The sequence below is a fragment of the Narcine bancroftii genome, chromosome 4 (genome assembly GCF_036971445.1).
Source record: "Narcine bancroftii isolate sNarBan1 chromosome 4, sNarBan1.hap1, whole genome shotgun sequence".
Lineage (NCBI taxonomy): Eukaryota > Metazoa > Chordata > Chondrichthyes > Torpediniformes > Narcinidae > Narcine > Narcine bancroftii.
Window position 1 is genome coordinate 20986165 of NC_091472.1, and position 23550 is coordinate 21009714.

At 45.4% G+C, this 23550-nt stretch overlaps 1 protein-coding gene across 2 annotated transcripts in view; it reads left to right on the forward strand.

Moving 5' to 3' along the window:
- The first annotated feature begins 616 nt into the window (after positions 1 to 616).
- sult6b1 (sulfotransferase family, cytosolic, 6b, member 1) overlaps positions 617 to 23550 on the forward strand; it is a 42111-nt gene continuing 19177 nt past the window's right edge. Inside the window, exons 1-4 of one of the 2 annotated variants that reach the window (XM_069930923.1) lie at positions 621 to 868; positions 4102 to 4229; positions 13119 to 13208; positions 19851 to 19977. In XM_069930923.1, coding sequence (XP_069787024.1) covers positions 652 to 868; positions 4102 to 4229; positions 13119 to 13208; positions 19851 to 19977 — 562 coding nt within the window. In that variant the 5' untranslated portion in view covers positions 621 to 651. Of the gene's footprint in view, positions 869 to 4101; positions 4230 to 13118; positions 13209 to 19850; positions 19978 to 23550 lie in introns of both variants that reach the window. The other variant, XM_069930924.1, reaches the window with a different exon arrangement.

Sequence of the window (23550 nt, forward strand, 5' to 3'; positions counted from 1 at the left end):
ACCATCATTTTGTGTTTTTACTTCAACCACGGATTTTCGTCTTCTACTCCTTAGCCGCTTTCAGGTGCTCGGACACAGAAAGTGCAGCGGCAGACGCGACTGGGGGAGTTCCGCTGGGACGTCCAGGTGGCCGCGGAGAAGACGCCTTTCTGTCACCCGAGCGTGCCGGCCGAAGGAGGGCCGCGTCCGAGCGACCGCCGGCTCCTGTGGTCTGCGGCCGTAGTCCGACTGCTGCTTTCGGGTGGCAACGGGGGATTCCCGGAGCCGGAGAATAGACCCACCGGAGGCGGGTCAGGTCAGTGGTCCTCCTGGCCAGGTTCTCCACTTCCAGGTGGCCACCAGACAGCCGCGTTGGGGTAGAATAGGCGGCTTTACACTGGGTGGGGTGGGGGGGGGGAGGTATATTGGCCACCTGAAAGGTGGACAGGGCGGATGGGAACCACCGGTGGGTGTTGAACTCTCGCCACTCTTTGGGTGGGTGTGTTTCCTCGGGCAGGGAAACGACAGGGGCAGGAATCCGCCGCCAGCACTGAGCGAGGGAAGCGGATGACGAAAGCGAGAGAGGTGTGGCGAGAGTTTATTGTAACAATTTGTGGGCGCGCTGTATAAAGAGGACGTGGCCGGGTTGACCCGTTCTGTCGCGGGTTGGGCATGGAGGGCGAGGGGGAGAAGACGGGCACCGGCTCCACCAAGAGCAGACTGCAGCATCTGTTGGAGAAGGCGAGCCAAATGCAGCCGGAGGACATGCTGTTCCGCTACCATGGCTTGCTCTACCCCTCGACGCTGTGCTCCGAGGAGAGCCTGCGGCTCTATGCCAAGTTCGAAGCTCGCCCCGAGGATATGTGTATCGCCTCCTACCCCAAGTGCGGTGAGATGTTCTCTCCCAATCGCATGGGTCCGGTTTGCTCCTCCAATTTTGGGGGGGGGGGGTCCCAATTTGGGGGAGTTGACTTTATCAATGTACAAACTCTGGGCTCCCGAAACGTTGGTTCCCCTTTCCTTCCTAGAGATTCTGCGTGACCTGCTGAGTTTCCCCGGGACGCTTGTCAATGCCCTCGACCCCAGCATGTGCAGCCTTCGATCCAACCCCACTCACTCCAAGTAACAAATCGCAAGCTGGACATTGTTCCCCAGTCATATAAAAGATTCCTGAGATGCCAGCACGAAGGGAGAATGTGGATAAGAAGGCAGACAGGATCGTGGCTTTCATTATCAGGGCTTTGAGTACAAGAGCAAGGTCAGAAGATAATGTTCTGAGCCGAGAGGACCTCAAGATAAATGGTCACTTAAGCAAAAGTTGCTTTTAATTATCTTTAAACATGAAAACAGGATCAAGCTTAACTAAGCTAATTTAACCCCCTTCTAATTCTAAGGTCATGTACGTTTAGAGAAGTCCTTTGATTCACATTCCTCCAAGTTTACTGGTTGCAGGCAATTCTTCTACTGTGCACAGAATCTAACATTGATGAATTTCACCAGGCTTTGGTGCTAGAAAGATAAATGGTTACTGCTCAGGAAGGTTCTTGTCAGTTTTCAGAGAGCGATTTGTTGTTCACTGGACACCGACATCTGATTCCTTGTAACCAAGCCACTTCAGTGTCTTGCTGAGGAAACTTGCCCCATCAGGTCACCACTGAGTTCCTTTTTGTTTCTCTTATTTCAAGTGAAACATTGGGCAGCCACTCCTCTCCTCTTGTATGGACCACAAGGGCGTTGACCAGGCTGAACTAAGCACTTAAAACCCATGCTGAAAATGGGGTTTTCCACAAGTTTGTCAGCTTGTCCTGTTCCAGTCCCAGCTGCTGCTGCTGAACTGTAGAACTGAATTCTCTCTCTCTCTCTCTCTCTCTCTCAGAGAAAGCCTGTTTTACTCTCTCTGCTTGCAAAACCACATGACCCTTTTAGAACAGCAAGTTCCCCTCCAGACAGCCTGCGGCTCCCGATGAGTTCTTTCATCTGTTACCTTTTTGTAAAAGCAATCTATCAGTGAAGTCTCTTGGGCACTCTCCAAAGCTTTTGCAAAGCCTCTTGGAGCTGGCCTGTCTAGCATGAGCAGAACTCCAGTATTTTAAATGAGATCTGTTTTGAAGTGACCTGCACTAAAAAAAACCTGCCCCAATTTATCTCCCAAAACATATCTCTATACAAAACAAACACAACATAATCTGTCACAATAATAGTTGCAGGAGTGGGCTATCTGGCACGTCAAGCCCACTCCACTATTCAGTGCAAAGATTCATATGAACCACCTTACAAAATAAATTTAAAGTGCAAGAAAAAGTCAAAGTTACATAATGTCTGTGGTTTATTCTTCACAGTGGGGAAGAAGCTGTCCTTCTGCTGCTGAATGATTGTCTTCAGGCTCTTGTACCTTTTTCTCGATGGTAGAAGAGTGAAGAGGGCATGGTCTGGGTGATGATGGTCTTTGAGGATAGAGGTTACTTTGTAAGACACTGACTCTTGTAGATGTCATTGATGGAGGGAAGCCGCGATGTTGCAACCCGAATTAATGACCCTCTGGAGGTTTTTCTTGATTTGAGTGTTTGTACCTCTGCACCAGACAGAATGCTCTCCATGGTACACCTGTAGAAGTTAGCTAGAGTCTTTGATGACCTATCAAATCTCCTCAAACACCTTGCAAAGTATAGCCGCTGGCGAGCTTTCTTCAGGTTTGCATCCACATGGGGGCTCCATGGAGAGGATGCAATAAAGATGCACCCAGATGTTTCCTGGGATGGGGGTTTTCAGTTGCAAGAAGAGGCTGGAGAATCTAGATCTACTTTCCTTAGATCGGAGCAGGTTCAGAGGGGACATGACACCAGTATATAAAATTATGGAGAGCATAGATAGGGTAGATTGCAGGTCAAATTTCCCCATATCAGAAGGAATAGACTTAAGATAAGGATTAAGAGATTTAGAGGGGATCTGAGGAGGACCCTTTTCACCCAGAGGATGATGTGTACCTGGAATACACAGCCTGAGAGAATGGTGAAGGCAGAGTTTCTGACATCATTTAAGAGGTGCCTAGATTAACAATGAACTCACCCAGGCATAGAAAGCTGTTATGGAACATCACTGGGCTAATTCCTGGTGTGAGAGGGTGTCCATCCTGACCAACTAAAGATTTTAGATTATATTCTTTGGCGTTCAGAGGAATATCAACCTTGAAACCTGAGGGGGCATAGCAGGTTAGTTAGAATGAGGGGACATAGTTACAAAATCAGGGAAATGTCATTTAAAACCAAGATGTTCGGATTCTTGCTAATGGTGGTGAATTCTCAATCCCAAAAAATTGTGGAGGCTGGATTATTGCAGATATTTAAAGAGGAAGTAAATAAATTTATTGAAATCTTGGGAATTGAGGGTTATGGCATACTGGCACAGTTTAGACCTAGGGCAGAACACTCATGATCATGTTGAATGATGGGACAGATTTGATTAGCTAGTGCTCTACCACTGCTCCTATTTTGTATTATTCTTGCAGAGTCAATTCCTCCCCCCACCCACCCCACACCCAACAATACATACTTTGGCTAATATGGGATCACCTCTGGTTTTGCGACCATCATTTATCTTGCACAGTTCTGGTCAGTGAGTTAAAAAATGTCTAATAATTAACGGTTTCCCCTAAAGCCAATCATAACATAACAATTACAGCACGGAAACAGGCCATTAGGCCCTTCTAGTCTGCACCGAATCATGTTATTATCAAAGAGTTTGTAACTTGGTTACTAGGAGAAGGCACACATGGCATGTGCAAAGCGTGTGTGTGAGTGTGTGTGTGTGTGTGTGTGTGTGTGTGTGTGTGTGTGTGTGTGTGTGTGTGTGTGTGTTTGTGTTATGTTTCTATATATGTATGTGGTTGTTTTTGAGTATGTGTGCCTGTCTGCATATATATGTGTATCTGAGTTGTATTTGGGTGTGAGGATTTGCTTGTATGTGTCTATGTTTGGTGCATACGTGCATGTACTTGTGATTGATGTGTGTGTGTTTAGTGTGTTATTTAGATATGTCTCAGAGCAGATCATTAGTTACTGAACTTGGAATCAAGTTTCACCTTGAGATGTAACTCATATTGTTCTTTTAAATTGTGTGCTGCAGGATTTAATTGGGTATATGCACTATTTTGTGGAATTGCCACTGCTGTTCAGGGTAAAGCTGAAGAAGAAAAGAATAACATGGCGAAGAAAATCACTTTACTGGAATTTTCAGATGCTGAAGGATATGAGGTAGGAGCAGAATCTTTGAACCCATCAAACAATATTGGAGAGAAGAGGTGGAACCCATCACTCAGTGTTGGGGAGAAGAGGTAGAACCCATCACTCAGTGTTGGGGAGAAGAGGTAGAACCCATCACACAGTGTTGGGGAGAAGAGGTAGAACCCATCACTCAGTGTTGGGGAGAAGAGGTAGAACCCATCACTCAGTGTTGGGGAGAAGAGGTAGAACCCATCACTCAGTGTTGGGGAGAAGAGGTAGAACCCATCACTCAGTGTTGGGGAGAAGAGGTAGAACCCATCACTCAGTGTTGGGGAGAAGAGGTAGAACCCATCACTCAGTGTTGGGGAGAAGAGGTAGAACCCATCACTCAGTGTTGGGGAGAAGAGGTAGAACCCATCACTCAGTGTTGGGGAGAAGAGGTAGAACCCATCACTCAGTGTTGGGGAGAAGAGGTAGAACCCATCACTCAGTGTTGGGGAGAAGAGGTAGAACCCATCACTCAGTGATGGGGAGAAGAGGTAGAACCCATCACTCAGTGTTGGGGAGAAGAGGTAGAACCCATCACACAGTGTTGGAGAGAAGAGGTAGAACCCATCACTCAGTGTTGGGGAGAAGAGGTAGAACCCATCATTCAGTGTTGGGGAGAAGAGGTAGAACCCATCACTCAGTGTTGGGGAGAAGAGGTAGAACCCATCACTCAGTGTTGGGGAGAAGAGGTAGAACCCATCACTCAGTGTTGGGGAGAAGAGGTAGAACCCATCAATCAGTGTTGGGGAGAAGAGGTAGAACCCATCACTCAGTATTGGGGAGAAGAGGTAGAACCCATCACTCAGTGTTGGGGAGAAGAGGTAGAACCCATCACACAGTGTTGGGGAGAAGAGGTAGAACCCATCACACAGTGTTGGGGAGAAGAGGTAGAACCCATCACACAGTGTTGGGGAGAAGAGGTAGACACCATCACTCAGTGTTGGGGAGAAGAGGTAGAACCTATCACTCAGTGTTGGGGAGAAGAGGTAGAACCCATCACTCAGTGTTGGGGAGAAGAGGTAGAACCCATCACTCAGTGTTGGGGAGAAGAGGTAGAACCCATCACACAGTGTTGGAGAGAAGAGGTAGACACCATCACTCAGTGTTGGGGAGAAGAGGTAGAACCCATCACTCAGTGTTGGAGAGAAGAAGTAGAACCCATCACACAGTGTTGGGGAGAAGAGGTAGAACCCATCACACAGTGTTGGGGAGAAGAGGTAGAACCCATCACTCAGTGTTGGGGAGAAGAGGTAGAACCCATCACTCAGTGTTGGGGAGAAGAGGTAGAACCCATCACTCAGTGTTGGGGAGAAGAGGTAGAACCCATCACACAGTGTTGGGGAGAAGAGGTAGAACCCATCACACAGTGTTGGGGAGAAGAGGTAGAACCCATCACTCAGTGTTGGGGAGAAGAGGTAGAACCCATCACTCAGTGTTGGGGAGAAGAGGTAGAACCCATCACTCAGTGTTGGGGAGAAGAGGTAGAACCCATCACTCAGTGTTGGGGAGAAGAGGTAGAACCCATCACTCAGTGTTGGGGAGAAGAGGTAGAACCCATCACTCAGTGTTGGGGAGAAGAGGTAGAACCCATCACACAGTGTTGGAGAGAAGAGGTAAACCCATCACACAGTGTTGGAGAGAAGAGGTAAACCCATCACACAGTGTTGGAGAGAAGAGGTAAACCCATCACACAGTGTTGGAGAGAAGAGGTGGAACCCATCACACAGTGTTGGAGAGAAGAGGTGGAACCCATCACACAGTGTTGGAGAGAAGAGGTGGAACCCATCACACAGTGTTGGAGAGAATAGGTGGAACCCATCAAACAGTTTTGGAGAAAAGAGGTGGAACCCATCAAACAGTATTAGAGGGAAGAGGTGGAACCCATCAAAGAGTATTAGAGGGAAGAGGAGGAACCCATCAAAGAGTATTAGAGGGAAGAGGTGGAACCCATCACACAGTTTTGGAGAGAAGAGATGGAACCCATCAAAAAGTATTCGAGAGAAGTTTTACATCCCTCATACTGGAATGCATGGAGAGGGTAAAGGAGGCTGGGTATGTACTTTGCCAAATCGATGGTGCACTACTCATTTAGTGAAGCTGGGAAAGCATACTTATCAGACATTTTTTGATGTGTGTAGATCATATGCTCTGTGTCCTCTTGAGCTGCACCCTATCTTCATTCCCTCCCCGCTTCAGAAACACTAAATCCCTGTTACATCCAGGAATTCATCACACTTCAAAGTGAACCCCATTTATGCATCAGTGAAAAAGATTACTACTAATTCTTGCCTCACCTGGAAATTCCAGGACATTGATATCACTAAGAAGTATAACGTCCAAAACATCTGCTGTAATTTAGGAATGTCTCATTTCTGAGAAATTTCATTATTCTTCGAATTATTGCAAATTTGCATAAATTAGAGCACCTGCAATGTGGCTACATTCAAGGTTGGCGATTCGGATTTGTTTTACCATTTGTGTTTCTCTTTTGTTGTACAGTATCTATATTCGAACAGAGGGTGGACACAAAGTCAGGCTTCTCTGTTACTTACTGTTAGATTATAGCATTTATCCCGCAAATTGTGAATGATATTTTCCATTGTCCTGATATTTTGAGGAATATGGACTCTTGTGGTTAATTTGTACATGTTGCTGAATCTAAAAATTATGTGTTTAAATGAATGACCTCCTTATTGTGAACACTTTCCTTATTGGATGCACTACCCCACATTTCAACAGTGAAAACCCCTCATTAATACTCTATGATATAGTGAAAGAGATTTTATAAATGCCAGCCTTTTTCTTGATGTCCTTTTGACATATGCACTTACAAACTACAATTCCGATTATCCAAAATGGTTGGGACCGGGCCAATTTCGGATAAATGGTTTTTTTCAGAGAACCCATCATTTTTTTTTTAAAAACAGCCCAGTAGCAACAGTAAATCATTTTTAACAGTGTTTAAACAACAACAAGCAAGGAGGGAAGGCTATTTAAAAATTAAAATAATGTTAAACTCTCACAAAAAAAATTGCTGGCCACCGCCGATCACCAACACCTCCCCACTGATGTCCCACTCGCATTAGGAGCCTGAGGGTTCAGCTCCTGCTGCCAGTGCCAGGAGCCTGAGGTCCGCTGCAGCCGGGAGCCTGAGGTCCGCTGCAGCCGGGAGCCTGAGGTCCGCTGCAGCCGGGAGCCTGAGGTCCGCTGCAGCCGGGAGCCTGAGGTCCGCTGCAGCCGGGAGCCTGAGGTCCGCTGCAGCCGGGAGCCTGAGGTCCGCTGCAGCCGGGAGCCTGAGGTCCGCTGCAGCCGGGAGCCTGAGGTCCGCTGCAGCCGGGAGCCTGAGGTCCGCTGCAGCCGGGAGCCTGAGGTCCGCTGCAGCCGGGAGCCTGAGGTCCGCTGCAGCCGGGAGCCTGAGGTCCGCTGCAGCCGGGAGCCTGAGGTCCGCTGCAGCCGGGAGCCTGAGGTCCGCTGCAGCCGGGAGCCTGAGGTCCGCTGCAGCCGGGAGCCTGAGGTCCGCTGCAGCCGGGAGCCTGAGGTCCGCTGCAGCCGGGAGCCTGAGGTCCGCTGCAGCCGGGAGCCTGAGGTCCGCTGCAGCCGGGAGCCTGAGGTCCGCTGCAGCCGGGAGCCTGAGGTCCGCTGCAGCCGGGAGCCTGAGGTCCGCTGCAGCCGGGAGCCTGAGGTCCGCTGCAGCCGGGAGCCTGAGGTCCGCTGCAGCCGGGAGCCTGAGGTCCGCTGCAGCCGGGAGCCTGAGGTCCGCTGCAGCCGGGAGCCTGAGGTCCGCTGCAGCCGGGAGCCTGAGGTCCGCTGCAGCCGGGAGCCTGAGGTCCGCTGCAGCCGGGAGCCTGAGGTCCGCTGCAGCCGGGAGCCTGAGGTCCGCTGCAGCCGGGAGCCTGAGGTCCGCTGCAGCCGGGAGCCTGAGGTCCGCTGCAGCCGGGAGCCTGAGGTCCGCTGCAGCCGGGAGCCTGAGGTCCGCTGCAGCCGGGAGCCTGAGGTCCGCTGCAGCCGGGAGCCTGAGGTCCGCTGCAGCCGGGAGCCTGAGGTCCGCTGCAGCCGGGAGCCTGAGGTCCGCTGCAGCCGGGAGCCTGAGGTCCGCTGCAGCCGGGAGCCTGAGGTCCGCTGCAGCCGGGAGCCTGAGGTCCGCTGCAGCCGGGAGCCTGAGGTCCGCTGCAGCCGGGAGCCTGAGGTCCGCTGCAGCCGGGAGCCTGAGGTCCGCTGCAGCCGGGAGCCTGAGGTCCGCTGCAGCCGGGAGCCTGAGGTCCGCTGCAGCCGGGAGCCTGAGGTCCGCTGCAGCCGGGAGCCTGAGGTCCGCTGCAGCCGGGAGCCTGAGGTCCGCTGCAGCCGGGAGCCTGAGGTCCGCTGCAGCCGGGAGCCTGAGGTCCGCTGCAGCCGGGAGCCTGAGGTCCGCTGCAGCCGGGAGCCTGAGGTCCGCTGCAGCCGGGAGCCTGAGGTCCGCTGCAGCCGGGAGCCTGAGGTCCGCTGCAGCCGGGAGCCTGAGGTCCGCTGCAGCCGGGAGCCTGAGGTCCGCTGCAGCCGGGAGCCTGAGGTCCGCTGCAGCCGGGAGCCTGAGGTCCGCTGCAGCCGGGAGCCTGAGGTCCGCTGCAGCCGGGAGCCTGAGGTCCGCTGCAGCCGGGAGCCTGAGGTCCGCTGCAGCCGGGAGCCTGAGGTCCGCTGCTACCGATGCAGGGAGCCTGACATTTCCGGTCAGTTCAGCTCTGAAAAAAAATTGGATAACTGAGGATTTCAGAGAATTTGATTTTGGATAATTTGAGTTGTAGTGTGTTCAGGACAAGCAATAAATGCTGGCGTTCACCTCATGAATTAAAGGGAAAATATTTGAAACATGAAAAGCCAGGAGCAGAAAAATGACCTCTAGTATTGATAAAGAAAGAAAAAGGTCATGTTATGTGGGAACGTTACGTTATGCTCTTTTGAACAGAGTGTTTGAGCCCCCAGAAATAATGATATATAAATAAGTCTCTGGGTCCCGACGGGATTTTCCCCAGGACTTTAAGGGAAGCCAGGGAAGAAATAGCGGAGGCTCTGACAGTGATTTTTCAAAAGTCATTAGAGAGGGGCCTAGTGCCGGAGGATTGGCGTATCACACATATGGTTCCTTTGTTTAGAAAGGGTTTGAAGAATAAGTCCAGCAATTATAGACCTGTAGGTTTGACGTTGGTGGTTGGTAATCTAATGGAAAGTCTTCTGAGAGATAATATATACAAGTATCTAGAGAGACCGGGCCTGATCAGGAACACTCAACGTGGGTTTGTGCGTGGAAGGTCACGTTTGACAAATCTTGTTGAATTTTGTGAGGAGGTGACTGAGAATGTTGTTGAGGGTAGAGCAGTGGATGTTGTCTATGTGGATTTCAGTAAGGCCTTCGATAAGGTTCCACATGGAAGGTTGGTAAGGAAGTTCAGGCTCTAGGTATTAATTTTGAGATAGTCAAATAAGTTCAACAGTGGTTAGAAGGTAGATGCCAGAGAGTCATTGTGGCTAACTGTCTGTCAGGATGGAGGCCGGTACAAGAGGTATGCCTCAGGGATCGGTATTGGGTCCCTTGTTATTTGTCATTTACATTAATGATTTTAATGTTGGAGTGGTAAACTGTAAACTGGATTAGTAAATATGCGGATGATATAAAAATAAGTGGAGTTTTGGATAATGAAGAAGGTTTTCAGTGACTGCTTAGAAGAGTGAGCTGATAGATGGCAGATGGAGTTTAATACTGAAAAGTGTGAAGTGCTGCATAGTAGGATGTATGGAGTAAATGGGAGGACATTGAAAAATGTAGAAGAACAGAAAGATCTAGGAATAGTGGTTCATCGTTCTTTGAAGATGGAATCTCATGTGGATAGAGTGGTGAAGAAAGCTTTTGGTATGCTGGACTTTATAAACCAAAGCATAGAATATAGGAGTTGGGAAGTGATGTTGATATTGTTCAAGGCATTGGTGAGGCCAAATTTAGAATACTGTGTACAATTCTTGTCACTAAATTATAGGAAGGATATTAACAAGTAGAGAGGGTACAGAGAAGATTTACTAAAATGTTGCCTAGATTTCAGAATCTAGATTACAAAGAAAGATTGAGTAGACTGGGTCTTTATTCATTGGAGCGTAGAAGGTTGAGGGGGATTTGATCGAGGTTTTTAAAATTATGAGAGGGATATCTAGAGTAGGTGTGAATAGGCTCTTTCCCTTGAGGGTAGGTGAGATTCAAACAAGTGGTCATGAGTTAAGAATTGGGGGGGAAAAGTTTAGAAATAACATGGGGGAAACTTCTTTACTCAGAGTGGTGGCTGAATGGAATGACCTTCTGGAAGAGGTGGTCGCAGCAGAGTCAATTTTGTCATTTAAGGAAAAGTTGGATAGTTATATGGATTGGAGGGTTATGGGCAAAGTGCAGGTAGGTGGGACTAGAGGAAATCACTTAGATTGGTACGGACTAGAGGGGCTGAGATATCCTGTTTCTGTACTATAATTGTTATATGGTTATATGGTTATAACCAAGTTAATAATTCAGATTTCAATCTATAATTAATCTTTCTTCCTTGCATGGCAAGTATCTAATTATTGGACAATCCCAATTTCCTAGGACTTACAATGAGAAAAAACCTTGCACTGATCTGCTGTCTTATACATTCAAAATAAATTGTGAGTCTTTTGGGCTTATAATACGTTTTAACCTATGCCAAGTAAGGTCAATGGCGCTTAGAGATTTCTGCAGAAATATCCAATTTTTAAATGCTCCTCCAAGACATTTATGCTTTCTGTGATATCCATGATGTGTGACAAAAGGCCATTCATGGAGGTACACCACTCTTTCATCCAGCTGCATTCAAGTAATGTTGAGCTTGCCAAATGGATCTTGTCAGCTAAGCGTGCTACTCAATAAAATCCTTTATGTTTATTTCATACATTTATTCCTCTTATGTTTTTATGCTAGCTTGAGTTAAATCATCTGGATTTAAGTTTTGTATACAACTGCATATTTTATGTACTTTGCCAAGGTCATTTTTTCTTTATAGGCTATAGAAGTTGAATTACTCCAATATTTTTTAAATTTAAATTTAGACATACAGCATGATAACAGGCCATTTCGGCTCACAAGTTCGTGCCACCCAATTTACACCCAATTAACCTACACCCCCGGTACATTTCCAACGGTGGGAGGAAACCGGAGCCCCTGGGGAAAACCCACGCAGACATGAAGAGAATATGCAAACTCCTTGCAGGCGGTGCAGGATTCGAACCCTGGTCCTGATCGCTGGTGCTGTAAAGGCGTTGCGCTAACTGCTACACCAACCGTAGTATTGTCAAGTGTGGTCCAAACATTGGCTATTGGAAAATCATTAACATAGCTTCTGGAGGCTTTATTCTTTACTATTTAGGCCAGTGGTTTCCAACCTTTTTCTTTCCACTCAAATACCACTTTAAGTAACCCCAATGCTCCTCCAAGACATTTATGCTTTCTGTGATATCCATGATGTGTGACAAAAGGCCATTCATGGAGGTACACCACTCTTTCATCCAGCTGCATTCAAGTAATATTGAGCTTGCCAAATGGATCTTGTCAGCTAAGCGTGCTACTCAATAAAATCCTTTAAGTTTATTTCATACATTTATTCCTCTTATGTTTTTATGCTAGCTTGAGTTAAATCATCTGGATTTAAGTTTTGTATACAACTGCATATTTTATGTACAAGTAGAGAGGGTACAGAGCAGTGGATGTTGTCTATGTGGATTTCAGTAAGGCCTTCGATAAGGTTCCACATGGAAGGTTGGTAAGGATGTTCAGGCTCTAGGTATTAGATCTCTGTGATTAATAAGGTAGGATGTGAGTGGGAAGGGAAGGTTGAGAATCATTGCTTTAGACCCAATTGTTACTGAAATATTTTGCATTAAAAAAATTGTAATTGGCCCATTTCCTTTGGAGCTATGAAACCGTGCACATAACGAGTCAATTAGGTACGATTAAAACAGTGGATTTTAAACTTTTTCTTTCCACCCACATCCCACCTTAAGCAAATCCTTACTAATCACAGAGCACCGATGGCATAGGGAATACTTAAAGTGGTACTTGAATGGAAAGAAAAAGGTTGGGAACCACTGATTTAGGCCATGCTTTTTCATGATGTTATCTATGTTATTTTCTATCCTAAAAGTAGGTTTATCTACATCACACAGAGTGTTGGTTGAACATATGGAATAGACTTTCAAAATACCATGCCCATGTCTGGAAAATTGGAGATATGAGCAAAAGAGAGATATTAATTTTTAGACTCTCCCTTGTCTGGTACATTCCTGACCCATATTCCTTATGTTCTGTCAAATAATGGATCATTATTTCAATATCTGGAGTACTTAGAATGAATTTATATTCTATCATGTATATTTGATTGGATATTTTCCATCAAATGCATTTGTCCTTATCTTATGTCCATTGTTTACACAGTGAAGCCTTTATTTTCTATTTCTGGCACCAAGATATGTGCTAGTTACTAAAGTACCAATACTTTCACACAAAGATGAGAGGCTATGTTGTCTGTGTACAAATCCAATCAAAGAACTGAAAGTAACATTCCAAGCACATTCCAGAAATGGAAGGGTAAAGGTCTTTCCACTCTCAGCATCCACCACAGAATTAAGCTCTTCTCCGTTGGGTGATCAATGTTTCTTTCTGCAAACTGTGGTGTATTTGGTGTAAGAAATGAAAATGCTGCAGACACTCCACCAAGCTAGAAATGAAGTGAACAATGATCCTACATCAGAGTTAACAAATTAGATACTATCATGGATGATTCTGACTTTCATTCACATGCAATTACTCTTTTTGGTTTATCCTTTCATTTTGGTGGTTTTTTTAAGATGATGAAAAGTTGTCCATCGCCAAGGGTCTATGGAACACATTGTCATTATGAAAATTTACCACCATCTATAATTGAGAAGAAAGCAAAGGTAAGGATACCGTTTAATAACAATATCGAGAAACATGTGCCTGAATAGTACAATCCACCAAACCAGCCATTCTCGATCTTTTTTTTGGCTGTGGCCTGCCTTAGGACTCAGTTCAAAGTTTATGGGTCCCCTTTCCTTTGAGGCAGTCAAGTTTAGTTGGTTTCTTCCACACTTCTCCCCTACCGATCACATTAAAAAAAAACTTAATTATGTGAGGTGAAAAGAAAATGAGGCTTTTACTTAAATGTGGAATGGCTGCCCTGAACTAGTCTTAAATCGACTAATTGGATCTAGTCTTTATCCTGTATTGTCAGCATCTGAAAACCAGGAATGGAAAAACACAATAGAAAGAACAGAAAACCAGACTTTGTTGCAAGGATTTGCAGGATTTCTTTTTGGGTCTCTAACCTAACTTAACCCCCTTCTAATTCTAAGTGCACATGTATGTAATATGTGTGTAAGTTCAGAAAAGTTCTTTGGTTCACCATCCAACCTCACTTCTCATTCCTCCAAGTTCACTGGTTGCAGGCAATTCTTACACTGTGCACAGAATTTAACATTTATGAAATTCACCAGGGTTTGGTGCTTGAAAGGTAAATGGTTACCACTCAGGAGGTTCTTGTCAGTTTTCAGAGAGAGATTTGTTGTACGCTGGACACCCAGCCACTTCAGTGTCCTGCCAAAGAAACCTGTCCCCTTAGGGTTCTCCAGATGATAACCTCTTTCTTTCAGGTCACCACCGAATTATTTCTTGTTTCCCTTATTCCAAGTGAAACATTAGGCAGCCAGTCCTCTCCTCTTGCATGAACCACAAGGGCTTTGGCCAGGCTGAACTAAGCAATCATAATCTGTCTTTCTAATGGGGTTTTCCACAAGCTTGCCCGCTTGTCCTGTTCCAGTTCCAGCTGCTGTTGCTGACTGTAGAACTGATCTCAGTCTGTTTCTCTCTCTCTCTTTCTCTGAGAGAAAGCCTGCTTTACTCTTTCTGCTTGCAAAAGCCACATGACCCTCTTAGAACAGCAAGTTCCCTTCTAGACAATATGCGGCTCCAACAAGCTCTTTCATCTGTTGCCTTTTTGTAAACAACAATCCATTAGTGAAGTCTCTTGGGGACTCTCCAAATCTCTTGCAAAAGCTGTGCGGCCGATATATCTAGTATTAGCAGAGCTCCAGTATTTCAAATAAGGTAATGTTTTAAAGTGTTTGTATGACCTACCTTAACAAACCTTTCCCAATTTATCGCCCAAAAACGTATCTATATACTGTGTCACTGGTTTGTTTAATCTGCAGCAACCCAAACCAGTGCAATATATTGGACAAATAACACTAACTAGGACCTATCGCCACAGACATCAATTATGCTATTAGATCTTTTTCAATGCAATATTTATTGCAGTAGTTCAAGATAAAATGAAATTCCTTTGTCATTAAGTTTAACCAAGTTCTGGTGAAATAGCAAATGAGAAATATGAAATCGGCATTAAGATGCTGTTTATAATAGATTAATTTCAATTAGTGTTGCCAGATATTGTACTGCTAAGAGTGGATGCAAACCAGACAGTTGGAATTCAAACAATGTGCTCTCATTTTCATTAATGAGGACAAAGGTAAAGTCAATAATTGCACTAAAAACACAGAAATGCTGGAGGGACTCAGCATGGGAGACTTTTCATAGTTGGCCTCTGCATGGAGACTGGCCAAAAGCCAAATGAAAAGGTATTTCTTACCTTATCATGCAGGCCTAGAAAAGCCTGTTCCGATGTCCCCTTTCAACCTGGAGGCAGCTGTGGGGTGTTGATGTGTCTTTCAGGAGGCTTGGCTACTAGGGCCATGACGCTATACATATGCGCCAAGCAATGGCTGACTTTGTTATCCATAATCCCCCACACAGCTGTGTTTCCCAGAATGGTTCCAGCTGCATGGGGGATTATAGGTAGGGTAGATGGCCATTCCTCTGCTTCGTATTGAGCCGCTGGTGCCAACAAGCAGGCTTGAAGGCCAAAGTGGTCCAGTGTGGTGCCGGAGGCTGGAGCAGCTGGCAGGGCTGTCACAACCTGTCCTGGTTGCCCCTGCTCTGACAGGCCCTGCCCTGACAACCCCCACCGACTACCCCCACCCTGACAGCCCCTGTTGGCTGCCCCCCACCCTGACAGTCCCCACTCTGACAACCCCCACCGGTCACCCCTGCCCTGAGGGGGTCATGGAAGGAGTGGGAGAGAGAAAAGTGAGATGGGTCACGGGCTGACTGAGTCATTGTGACACGTTAATTTCCCCCCCCCCCCCACCCCCAGCCAGCTGCTTGCAGCGGAAGTACATTCATGATGTGTGCTCTGCCGTTGACACCATCTCAGAGAGGGATTGGAGTCAGCGCCTTGGAGCCAGTTAGGGAGCGTTCATGAAGGTAAGTTTACTGACACGAGGGTGAAGAATCTCTGCCTTTACATTTGGATTTTTTTGCGCTTTATGAAAGGGCCTAAAGATATATTACCAACGTTTCAGGCCTGAACCCTTCTATAAGGTGCAATTACAGGCCAGTTTCTTCAATAGTTACGATCGGGAAACCTCAAGCTCTTAGGAAATACAGAAAATTATAGCCATTGTGATGGATGTAAGAATAAGAAATAGATTGTGGGGATCACAAAAGAAACTAATGGTTGTTTGCGAAAAAGACAAGGTAACTGGGAAATGCAGTGAAAGAATCTTAAGAAAGTCTTTGACTGTACAATTACGGAGGAAATTATGACAGAGGGGTTTGGAATCAGGAAAGATAATGGAAAGTAGAGTAGAAATAAATTATACTGTCAGTGAAGTCATGGGCTACCAATAATTTGAATTTCTGTGTGACACTATTGATTACTAGTTAGCTCAGCACTGTGGGGGAAAAAAGGACAAAAAGATTTGAAATGCTTTAAAGGCATTAAAATCAATTCAGCTGCATTGAAGAATGAAGAATGGTTGTTGTAAACCAGATTAATAAATAAATTTAAGTGAGCGAACAGACATTGAAGGGACTCAATGGGTCAGGCAGCATCCGTGGAGGGAAATGGCAAGTCATTGATTTAGATTGAGACCCTTTATCGAGCCTAAAGTGATGCAGGGCAATCTTAATTATATTCTTCTTTCTTCTTTGGCTTGGCTTCGCAGACGAAGATTTATGGAGGGGTATGTCCACGTCTGATGCAGGCTCGTTGGTGACTGACAAGTCTGATGTGGACTTAATTATATAAAAGAAGGGAAAAGAGAGGGAGAGGCTGGGGAGGGCCTAAGAGATGATAGGATATTGGATAAAAGAAGGTGAGAGTGTTGGAGAGACAGGCAGAGGAGGAGATCACTGGAGAAGGGGTGGAAGGTTCGAGTGAGACCAGGAGCAGGTGAAGAACAGAAGGAAACAGTGGGACCGGATAAAGGTGGGGGTTACCTAAAATTGGAAAATTCAATGTTCAGTGTTGGGAACATTTTAGTTTGTAGGTACAGGCAGAGCGCAGGGTGCTCGGTGAAATGGTCGCCTAATCCAGCTGTTCTCAAACCCCTCCCCCCAAACTGGGAGCTGGCTCCAAGCCAGAACTCCCAGATGCCAGGCATTTTAATTCCCCTGGCCATTCTCACACAGACATGTCTGTGCTCAGCCTCATCCATTACCAGGGTGAGACTAACACTGGTATCTCATTTGCGGAGACGTCGCCATGACTGCCACAACTAATCAGTAGCGGCGAGTCAGGTGACTCGGGAGACCAAAAACTGGCTTGCACTCTCACCAAGGCAACGCCAGGGTGACGACCGAGATGTCTCCGCGACGTGTCCATCAATTGTGGCGACGTCATGGAGACTAATTTTGTCCGCCACTGGGGAAACGTCTCCACGACATCGCCGCAATGTCTCCTCAGTCTCCTTGGTCTCCAGCAGGTCTCCGTGATGTCGCCACAACTGATGAAGACCTGCTGGAGACTGGAAAAAATCTCAAAAAAAAAAAATCATGTTTGAATTTCCCGCGATTTTCCCGGAGACCCGGCTAGTCTCCAGGAGACGGTGTGGAGATGTTTCCGCAACCAGCGGAGACTCAAGTCACCACCAGGTCGCCACCTAGTCTCCAAGCCAATGAGATCAGCCCTTAAGTTTAAACATAAGGAACCGGATTTTATTCCTTCTGAACAACCTTAAACCCAATGGCATGAACACTGAATTTTCTCAAGATTGCAGGATCTGCAGTTTTGATGTTTCTCTCATAAAATTTTATCTCAAGATGGATTGTGTCTAAAGTCCATATAAATGGTTTTATTGTATTGTATATGTTGAACATTTAATGGGTTTGGAAGGGGGTGGGAAGGGGTGAGGGAAGGTAGGGGGGAAAAATGGGGAGAAAATGTCACTGTGTATATTTAAGAGGGAAATGTTTGTATGTATTTTGATTGATGTGGTTCACAGTGTGAAAAATAAAAAAATAAAAAAGAAGGATGGTGTCTAAAGTCCATATAAATGTTGGCTTATTATTGAGATTTTTTTTATGTTTCGTGTTTAAAGTGAAATAGTGTGTAAAGGTCAGTGGAAACTAATTGGTTTCAAATGGACAGTGTTGAAGAACAATAGTCGAGTGTAATGCAAAAGGTTTGACATAAAGTAGAGAGGCTTTTGAATCCAGATTGAAAGGTAGGTCATATCACTGCAAACAAAGCAAAGTGTTATCATTTTGATAGAATGTGAGAATATAAGAAATAGAAACAAGAATTGGTTTGCTCCATCTTTCAATACGAGAAAGGATGATCTTTTACCTATAAATTAAATTATAAATTTAGACATGCAGCATGGTAACAGGCTCTTTTGGCCCACGAGTCCGTGCGGCCTTTTCACCCCCCCCCCCCAGTACGTTTTGAACGGTGGGAGGAAATTGGAGCCCCTGAGGAAAACCCACACAGTTATGGGGAGAACGTACAAACTCCTTACAGACAGCATGGGATTCGAACCCCAGTCCTGATCGCTGGTGCTGTAATGATGTTGTGCTAACCACTATGCCAGTTGAGCCACCCTTCTGTGTCACTTTCCTGCATCAGCCCCAGATCCCTTGGTTCCTTATCGGCTGCTTTCTTCAATTCAGTCAGTGATGGAGCCTTTGTAGCTCTGGGAATTTCAAACATTCATTAGCCTCTGGGTGAAAAATGTCCAGCATCATAGAGTCTTACAGCATGGAAATAGGCCATTTGGCCTGACTTGTCCATGCTAGTCAAGATGTCTACCCAATTGGTCCCATTTGCATTCAGCTTTCCTATCCATTTAAATGTTGCAAATGACCCCCCTCTACCACTTCATCTGGCATCTTGTTCTATAAACCCACCATCTTACATTTGGAGAAAATGCTCCTCTGTTTCTTTTTCCCTTTAAATCTTTTCCATCTCTCCTTGAATCTTTTCCTTCTAGGTTTTGGTTCAACTGCCTTGGGGGAAAAAGGCTTATTATTTTACCTTATCTATATGGTGGTTATGTTCCTCAAAAGTAGACTAATACTCCCACCATCAAGGAGGAAAGACCCAGCCTATCCAAGATTGTCCCTGTAATACTCCTGTGAATCTTTTCTGCACTCTTTCAAGCTTAATGATAACTCTCCAATGGCTGGGTAACCAGAATTGTACACAAGTATGGCCTCAGCATTTGTTTTGTACAGTTGTATAACATGGTTATATTGGGGAATACAAGCAGGTCTCATGGTCAACGCCCTGACTGATGAAAACAAGTGTGCCAATGCTTTTACCACCTAGCTCCGATCTCTTATTCTGTGACTGCGCCCCTGGATTTAGACAATCAAAGCATCAACTCATCATCTATCAAGTCCCATATGAATGTTGAACATTTTCAATTAGATCACCTCTTTTTCTTTTAAATTCAATGAAGTTCATTAAATCCATTTTGCTTATTAATCTCTCCACATCTGACAAACCCACTATCCCAAGAATCAGTCACATGAACTCTGAGCTGCATTGGGTCATATTAAATTGCCCTGATACCCAGGTCTGGAATGGAAATGGAGCAACCTCTGAAAGCCCTCCCAACCAAAGTGGATAGGGTGTGGTGCAGAGAAACATTTAAGAACAATGGTATGGCTACAGAGTGAGAAAATCTGCAAACGCTGAGGTTTTGTGCAATACTCAAATGTGCTGGGGGAAAAAAACTCAACAGGTCACGCAGTGTCCATCAGAAACAAAAAGCAGTCAACGTTTCGGGCCTGAGCCCTTCATTGGGTGTCTGGTAAAAGGAAAAGGTGAGGAGAGCAGGACTAGAGGAGGAGGGAAGGGGAAGAAGCACAGGCTAACGGTGGATATGGCTCAGAACATGGAAGAGAAGCTGAGAAGAGATGGAGGTGGACAGAGCAAGAGGCTTAAAAGGATAGGTCTGATAAGCGAAGAAATGGAAAGGATGGGAAGCTGGAGGAAATGAGACAGAAGGGTAGGAAAGAAAGACTGGGGAGGGGATGAATAGTTGAGGGTGTTTATCTGGAATTAATGCATAGCAGCAATTTTTTTTCTGGTACTGATTAGAATCAGGTATGCATGCCTCATTGGAAGGATTATTTGGGTGGTGTGTTCTGTACTTCTTGCTTTATCTGGTGTTATAGTGGAAGATTAAATCTAAATTTTGCGTGCACTCTCTTTGCAGGTTTTGGTGGTGTTTCGCAATCCCAAGGATGTTGCAGTTTCCTATTACCATTTCTGTCAGAATAACCCACTACTCCCTAATCCAACATCCTGGGATGATTTCTTCAAGCAGTACATGATGGGAGAAGGTACATGTCTTGGGCACATTTGGTTGCTTTTAACACTTGTAAAAGCACAACTTTTATTGCAAAGCCTGCACTAGCCAATTTAGATTTTCAGGTATGTCGGTGTTGTCCTCTGAAGCAGAGTGTTGTAAGTCGAAGAGACTCGACTCCTTCATCCGTGTCTTGAAAGTTAATGGTCTGGTCATCATCATACACCATCTCATTTCGTGCAAATTAGTTGCTGAGTTTCCAACATGGCAGGACTTCAATGCTTGGATGGGAAGTACTTTTGGATGATGTGAAAGATGCCATATCAATGCAAATCTTTTGTTTCTATGCATTGGAAATTATATTATCTGCTTATACTCCCCAATAAAACCCATGTTTCTGATTTTCTGTCAGTCCAACAAGGCCCCTATTTTCATTTTGGCAATAATGCTAGTAGGGGCAAATTTTCTTCTTTAACAATCATTCAACATTGAACCTAGAAATTTACAACATAATTACAGCCTCTTCAGCCCACGAAGTTGGGTCGACTTATATATACCGACCAAAATAAAACTAAACCTTTAACCAATGATTCTTTCATCCATGTGCCAAAGAGTCTCTTATATGCTCCTAATGTTCCAGCCTCCACCACCACCCCTAGCAAGGCATTCCAGGCACCCACAACTCTCGATGTAAAACAAAAAAAAACTAATCCCTGATGTTTCCCCCTAAACTTTCCTCCCTTCACTTTGTACAGATGTCCTCTGGTGTTTGTAGTCCCACCCTGGGTAAAAGGTGCAGGCTATCTAACTTATCTATACCTCTCATAATCTTGCCGGCCTCTCATCCTTCTTTGCTCCAAAGATAAAAGCCCCAATTCTGCTAACCTTTCCTCTTGAGATTTTTTCCCCAATCCAGGCAACACCTGATAAATCTCCTCTGCACCATCTCCATAGCTTCCACAGCCTTCCTATAATGTGGTGACCAGAACTGTACACAATATTCCAAGCGTGGTCTCACCAGAGGTTTATAAAACTGCAACGTTACCTTACGACTGCTGATCTCAATCCTCTAGCTAATGAATTCAAGCTAACAGGTCATAGGTGATGTATCATTACCTTTGCTACATTAAAGGCACTGTTTGACCTGCTGAGTTTCTCCAGCATTTGTATGTTTTTTTTTTCATATCTCAAACTACGTACTTCATCTCCCACCACTATTATCTTTTACTCCTCTTTCTTATACATGGAATTTGCAAGCAGTAAATGGTTACATAGTGATGGTTAATTGGATACATATGGATACCTAGTAAGCAAAAAGTAAATATTTAAAAGTATAAAGTAAGAGAAAGTAAATGTAAAAAGTAATTGTTTAAGAATACAAAATAAATGTTTCCATATATTCCCTCCTTTGAGAAAACCTAAATGGTCTCACATGGAGAGAGAAGACAAAGAGCTGCACAAATAAAAGGTCAGATGAAACGAAAGTAGGTATCCCTTAAAACTGGGTTATTTACAATTTTCCATGCTCCGATTTCGAGGTATTCTCTCTCCAACTCCCTGGGCTACTGAGCCTTGGTGACTGAGATAGGAAAAAAGACCCAGAAACCCTCACAGACTACCTTCAGCATTATCACGCTCTTCTTGAATATCTTGTGTGTCGTGCATTATTGGAGCCCTTTCTCCTCATTGGAGCGACTTCATCCCTAACATTGAAGTACTCGAGATGGCAGAGGCCAACAGCATCGAATCCACGCTGCTGAAGATCCAACTGCGCTGGGTAGGTCACGTCTCCAGAATGGAGGACCATCGCCTTCCCAAGATCGTGTTATTATGGTGAGCTCTCCACTGGCCACCGTGACAGATGCACCAAAGAAGTGGTACAAGGACTGCCTAAAGAAATCTCTTGATGCCTGCCACATTGACCACCACTAGTGGGCTGATATCGCCTCAAACTGTGCATCTTGGCGCCTCACAGTTTGGCGGGCAGCAACCTCCTTTGAAGAAGCCCGCAGAGCCCACCTCACTGACAAGACAAAGGAGGAAAACCCAACACCCAACCCCAACCAACCAATTTTCCCCTGCAACCGTGTCTGCCTGTCCCGCATCGGACTTGTCAGCCACAAACAAGGCTGCAGCTGACGTGGACATTTACCCCTCCATAAATCTTTGTCTGCGAAGCCAAGCCAAAGAGAGAGTGTGGAGAGGGTATCATCAGTATAGTTGATAAATATCTGTTGGTTATAATCCATTCTTTATTTTTAACAGGGGTTACCCAAAAGAGCATTGATTCAAACCCAGCAGCAATTTCGTTTCTGGCTTTAAATTCATTGGGGATACCTTTTGGTTGTCCTATGGCATGAATTGTAACTGCTGGATCAGGGGTGTATACTCTCTTTTTTTACTGGTGTCTGACATACCAAGGCACCAACTTGTACTTCAGCCTCTTGGATTAGCATAACGCATGTACAGGTACCCGCCCAATCAAAAGGTAGTGTTGGCCTCAGGCCTCCCTCCTCTCTGCACAATCACCAAGTATCTGCCAATGCAATAGTATGATCCACGATCTCATCTGGCAGAGGGGGAATTCGCCCATGATCTTTATTTCCTTCCAACAGTTAGTAATCACCTTGGAATTTACCCATCAGGACTGTTCCATTTCGTTCAAAGCACTCAAACCTGAGGTCCTTTGGTATGTGAAGACTATGGGTGGAGGGGGTTGTGGTGGGGCGGGGGGGGGGGGGGGAGAATGTTGCTTGCTTTTATTAGTAGAACATGGTTTATTATAGTTACATTCCTTGGTTAACACATTTTGATTAATATAGTTAGATGCCTGATATAGCATACACCAAAAGGAACAAAATATGATTGCTCTGACACAATTAAGATAGTCAGTGCTCATCATTTATATTTGCATATCTCCTATACTGTATGTAGTTTGGTTAGGATATCTGTTATCACACTCATTTAACTGGTCTTTATCCCATTTCTCACACATGACAGAGCTATAGGGCATGGGAGCTACATATCATATGGGCTTTGCTTTGGAACACAGATAACAGTTCTGACCACTCATCATTCCTGCAGTGTAATTTGCCTATTGGTATCAGTAATTAGTGTGTGCCTGCAATCATGAGGAGGAGGTAACTTGTTAGTTCTTTTACCTCTTCTTTTTTTTTAAGTTTTGGGAGGTTCTAATATTACCATGTCAAATCTGCCAAATTGATGGTTTCCAAATCCGCACATGGGTGGGGAGGTGTGTTTTCATCATGGGGTATGTCACTGGTCGTTCCCAAACAACCGTCTCCAGGAGAAAGGCTGTCTTCCACAAGCTCTTCTCCAGTGCTTTCAGAGCTATCGGTGCCTCCGAAAACCTCACTTACTACTTGGCCGAAGCCTTGCGAGGAGGTATTACTTGTCAGATCTTCCTGTTCCTCCTCTGTCGTCCCTTCCTCTCTCTCACTTACCTCAGGCTCAATATCAGGCTGCACTCACGGGACCGCCTTAGTATAATAGTTGAGATGGTGCCATGTAGTTCGACCTTCCCCTTGGACGGCAGTAGGTGACACCTTGGATGCTGAGAATGGCCCTTTCCTTCTTGGCTCATTTC